Below are 4,551 nucleotides of genomic sequence, written 5' to 3'. Positions count from 1 at the left end.
TTACAAACAGAATGTTCATGGATCTTGGGGTCAGCTCCAGGACTTTGCTCCTCCCCATACATTAACGCCCATTTCCTTTAAAAATCTTGTTGGATTCTATGAAACTTGATATGACTGGTGTGTCACCTTTTTCCCTGTGTGTGGAATTCAGGGCATGAACAGGCTTTTTCACCGCTCAGCAAAAACCCCAATGCCTTCTCAGAGCATGCCTTTCAGAATTCCTGAGATGCAACCTCTCAATAATCTACCACAGCCTTGGCAAGCAGAAATGGAGATCAAAATGCTTCTGCCTAATTACTGACTTCTGCTGCTGCAAATCCCTCCCCTGGATCCTGACCTTCTTTACACCGTATTGCTCTACGGTGCCTGCCAGAAGCTCCTCCTTAGCAATGGCACTGTTAGAAGGCTTCTGCTGTTACCTTCTTTGATGCCCAACTCCTCTGCGTCTCCAAAGAAGGAAAACTTGAAAGCACTCAGCTCCTGAGCTGCGCCGTTCTCAGGCAAAGGTCCCAAATGGTCATCTGGGGCAGAGTCCTGCGCATCCTCTTTGTCCCAGGGTATTTCCTAAGTCTTGTCTGGTTTGCTCTTTGAATGTCCAATCAAGTCTTTCAAATCAGCAGCAATATTGTAAAAGTTTTTCTTCAGACACTTGAGGCAGTGTCGCACGCTCTTCTTTCTTCTTTCTTCTTTCTTCTTTTTTTGGTGTTACTGAAATGAGATTGTTCAAGGATAGCAACACAGCACACGTCCTTTTCGGACACAGCTCCGCTAAGAGCCACCTTGCTCTGAGTGTCTCCCTAAGCATATCTAAGCCCATTAAGCAGTGGTTCACTTTCAAGGGTAAGCAGTGGGGAAACATCTGAGGTTGGAGTCTAAAGGCAGGAACAAGAGTTCTTTTTAAATAGCCACATCCTTAAGTGACTTTTCACTGAATACACAGTTACATAGCAATCAAGGTATTATGCAGACACTTCTTTCCTGCCAATAGAAACATCAAGAGCAATGTGGTTCTCTCACAGACCTGCAAATCTCAAGGTCCCTCTACTGACCGTTCTCACCTTCACTTCCGGCAAGGAACACATGGACTAGAAAGAAAAGTTGATGCTACGTGCTGCTGTTGGAGGTCCCAGTTGAGGTCCGACGTCGCTGGCGGGAGCGGCTGCTCCGGCGGGATGTCCCTGACCATGTCCCCCTACGCCTGGGCCTCTCAGCACTCGCTGATGTTCTCCTGTTCCTGTCCTGGCGACTCCTGGACCGCACAGGTTGATTCGAGGCCCGGCGCTCCAGGCGGGAGCGGCTGCGTCTGGGGGACGTCCCTGACAATGTCTCCCTTTGCCCGGGCCTCTCAGTCCTTGGTGTTGTCCCACTGTTCCTGTCACGGCGACTCCTGGACCGGACAGGTGGACTCTGGGCCCAGCCTTGCTGGCGGGAGCACCTGCGTCTGGGGGACGTCCCTGACCATGTCTCCCTTCGCCCGGGCCTCTCAGTCCTTGGTGTTGTCCCACTGGTCCTGTCACAGAGACTCCTGGACCGGACAGGTGGGCTGTGGGCCCAACCTTGCTGGCGGGAGCACCTGCGTCTGGGGGACGTCCGTGATGGCGTCTCCCTTCGCCCGGGCCTCTCAGTTATTGGCCCTGTCCCACTGCTCCTGTCACGGCGACTCCTGGACCGGACAGGTGGGTTCTGGGCCCGACCTTGCTGGCAGGGGCTCCTGCGTCTGGGGGACATCCGTGATGGTGTCTCCCTTCGCCTGGGCCTCTCCGCCCTCAGCCCTGTCCCACTGCTCCTGTCACGGCGACTCCTGGACCGGACAGGTGGGCTCTGGGCCTGACCTTGCTGGCAAGAGCACCTGTGTCTGGTGGACGTCCGTGATGGTGTCTCCCTTCGCCCGGGCCTCTCTGCCCTCAGCCGTGTCTCACTGCTCTTGTCACGGCGACTCCTGGACCGGACAGGTGGGCTCTGGGCCCAACTTTGCTGGCAGGTCCGGTTGTGTCTGGGGGATGCCCGTGAAGGTGTCTCCCTTCTCCGGGGCCTCCCAGCACTTGCTCTTGTCCTGCTGCTCCTGTAACAGCGACTCCTCAAGTGAACAGATCGATTTCGGGCCCGACCTTGCTGGCGAGAGCGGCTTCGACCGCGGCCAGGCCGACCACATCTGGAATGGACCCTGTCCTCAGGGTCAGGGGAGCTGCTGTATGTTGACCTTGATCTGCTGGGGCTGCTGCTGTCCAGCAAGGAAGATGGCAGTGACTGCTCTAAGGAGCCATGAGCAGATTCCAGTCCCGACTGTCTGGTCAGGCTGGGGCCATTGAGCTCTGACTCATCCCTGGGGGCTGTAAGAGCAAGCAGGAATGTCAAAGGCCCCCCAGGCCCCAGCCAGGCCAGAGCAGTGCCCTCAGCCCTCCAGCAGTGGATGTGCTCTGCCAAGCCCAGCCTGGGCACTCTTCCCGGCCCAGGACACCGGGGGCTTTGACTCATACCCGTTCCAAGCCCAGCACAGCTGTCACACTCCCATCTGTATGTGCTGTCTCTCAGGCCAGAGCAGCGCCTGTGGGTGCCCTCGGCAGCACAGGAGGAGCACAGGAGCAGTTCCCAGGGCCTGGGGAAGCAAAGAAGTTTGTGACACTGAGGACAAAATGTCCCCACACATGGCTGTCTGGCCAAGGTATTAAAGTTCTTTGCTCTTTGAGCCCTTGCCAAGATACGGTTTCCCTGCAGAGCCCTGCGAGCAGCTTCCCAACTCACCCTGCTTCCTCTGCCTCCTCCCTGCCTCCAGGGTAGAGGCATTCCACAGCATTGCACTGGCTGTGCCTCTCTCCTAGATCTGCAAAGGCATTGTTGTCCTCCCATGTTGGCTGTCTGATGGAGAAATGGAAAACTGATGAATTTCTGCTGCCCTCCCGACATGGAGATTCAGGGTGTCCCTGGTCTTCTTCCAGCGCTTTTCCAAGTCTGAAGCCCAGACTCAGGGGACAGGGCATGGCCAGGGCTCCTGGGGCAGGGCCTGGCACAGCACAGCCCTTGCCCCCTCCTGGCTGGTGGGCCAGGCAGAAGGACACCAACCTGAAGGGGATTCGGATCCCCAAGACGAACATTTCGACAAGGAATTCCTCCACGTCTCTGCACAGGGGGCAGTGCAGGCATAAAAAACCAGCACGCATGGCCTGTCCCTGCAGGGCAAACACAAGCAGGGTGAGCGAGGCCCTGCTGCTGCTGAGCACCTGCTGTGCCCTGGGGCTGAGGGCAGGGCTCCAACCTGGATGCAGTCCCTGTGGAACCAGGCCCTTTTGCACGCTGGACACACCAGGGTTGTGAAGGTCATTCTGTCCTCCACAGGCTCCATGCAGATGGGGCAATTGGTGCCTGGCTCAGGAGTCGCCTGCACGTCCTGCTCTAGACGGTGCTCAGGGCAGAAGGAGCTGGGGGCAAAGGGATGGGGAAATGAGAAATACGGGATCATTCCCCGGGGGTGGCCACAAGGAGAAATGAGGTACCTGTATGGAACAATGTACTGATTCATACAGCCGCCCTCCTTGGCACAGGGCAGGTGGAACCATCTCCCGCAGTCCTCCTTGCAGCACATGACGGTTGCCCCCCTCTGGCCGCAGACGAAGCAGAGCTGGAAAGAGCCAAGCAGCCCCATCAGCAGCAGGAACAGCCTCGGGGCCTTCCCAGGCAGCCCCACTGCTCCGGGCAGGGCGCAGGATGCGGCCGCTGCCGGGTCGCAGCCCACAGAGCCGCCTGCTGGAGGAGGGAGGCTCCTGTGCCAGAGCCTCTCTGCCAGAGCTGCTGGGAGCCAGACTTTGTCCCGGCTGTTGGGCCGGCCTTTCTTTGCTGCTGTCTGGGCAAAGCTCTGGCAGGCCTCGTCTGGCACAAATCTCCCTGCGCTTGTCCCGCTCTCACCTTCTGTGCTGACCGCTGGACTGCAATTCGGATGTCCCGAGGGAGAAAGCCCATGAGTCCAGCGCGGTCATCTTCTTGGGGGAATAGAAGACTGGCAAAAAACTGCAGACAAGGGGAGCAGCTGATGAGGAGAGGGTGGCAGCAACCGCCAGTTGCAAGGGTGGAGGGAGCGCCCGGAGCCACTCACCATGCAGAACACGTGGGCACAGAGCCCACCCTTCTCCAGTTTGTCACCGCACATGTCCGGGTCAGCCTCCACACGGCGACACAGCACGCAGGCTGCAGGGGACAGAGCAAATGGCCCAGGCATGAGCAGCTCTGCGGGGCTCTTAGCCTGCAGCAGCATCGGCCCCAAGGCTGCTCTGTCCCTGCCTGGCTGATGGGCAGGGCTGGAGGCCTTGCAGAGCAGGTGCCATTGCGGGCACGGCTGTCCCAGGAGCTGCCCCCTGGCCCAGCTGGGCCCCACTTGGGGAGGAAGGAGGCTCCCAGCACCAGCATGGCTGAGCAGCTCCTGTGCCTCCCCCTGCCTCTGTCTGCTCTGGGCCCCACGCTGCCTGCCACAAGAGCCCCTGGGCCAGGCTGTCAGAGGGCTGCTTTGCCCTCACCTGGCTCCCTGGCACCAGGGCCCTCCTGCTTGCTGTCATCACCCAT

At 58.7% G+C, this 4,551-nt stretch overlaps 1 protein-coding gene across 1 annotated transcript; it reads right to left on the bottom strand.

Annotated features, from left to right (window-relative positions):
* Positions 1 to 2,317: 2,317 nt before the first annotated feature.
* LOC311158692 (PHD finger protein 7-like) lies at positions 2,318 to 4,551 on the bottom strand (the record flags this gene model as incomplete). Its single annotated transcript, XM_084214263.1, has 8 exons — positions 2,318 to 2,330; positions 2,743 to 2,856; positions 3,061 to 3,167; positions 3,254 to 3,416; positions 3,492 to 3,616; positions 3,901 to 4,002; positions 4,088 to 4,179; positions 4,506 to 4,551. 8 exons carry the CDS (start codon positions 4,549 to 4,551, stop codon positions 2,318 to 2,320), a joined length of 762 nt encoding a protein of 253 aa, XP_084070389.1.

The sequence above is a fragment of the Fringilla coelebs genome, assembly GCF_963513975.1.
Source record: "Fringilla coelebs genome assembly, chromosome: 13".
NCBI lineage: Eukaryota > Metazoa > Chordata > Aves > Passeriformes > Fringillidae > Fringilla > Fringilla coelebs.
The sequence above is the reverse complement of the archived record's forward strand: the minus strand, read 5'-3'. Positions and strand labels throughout refer to the sequence as shown.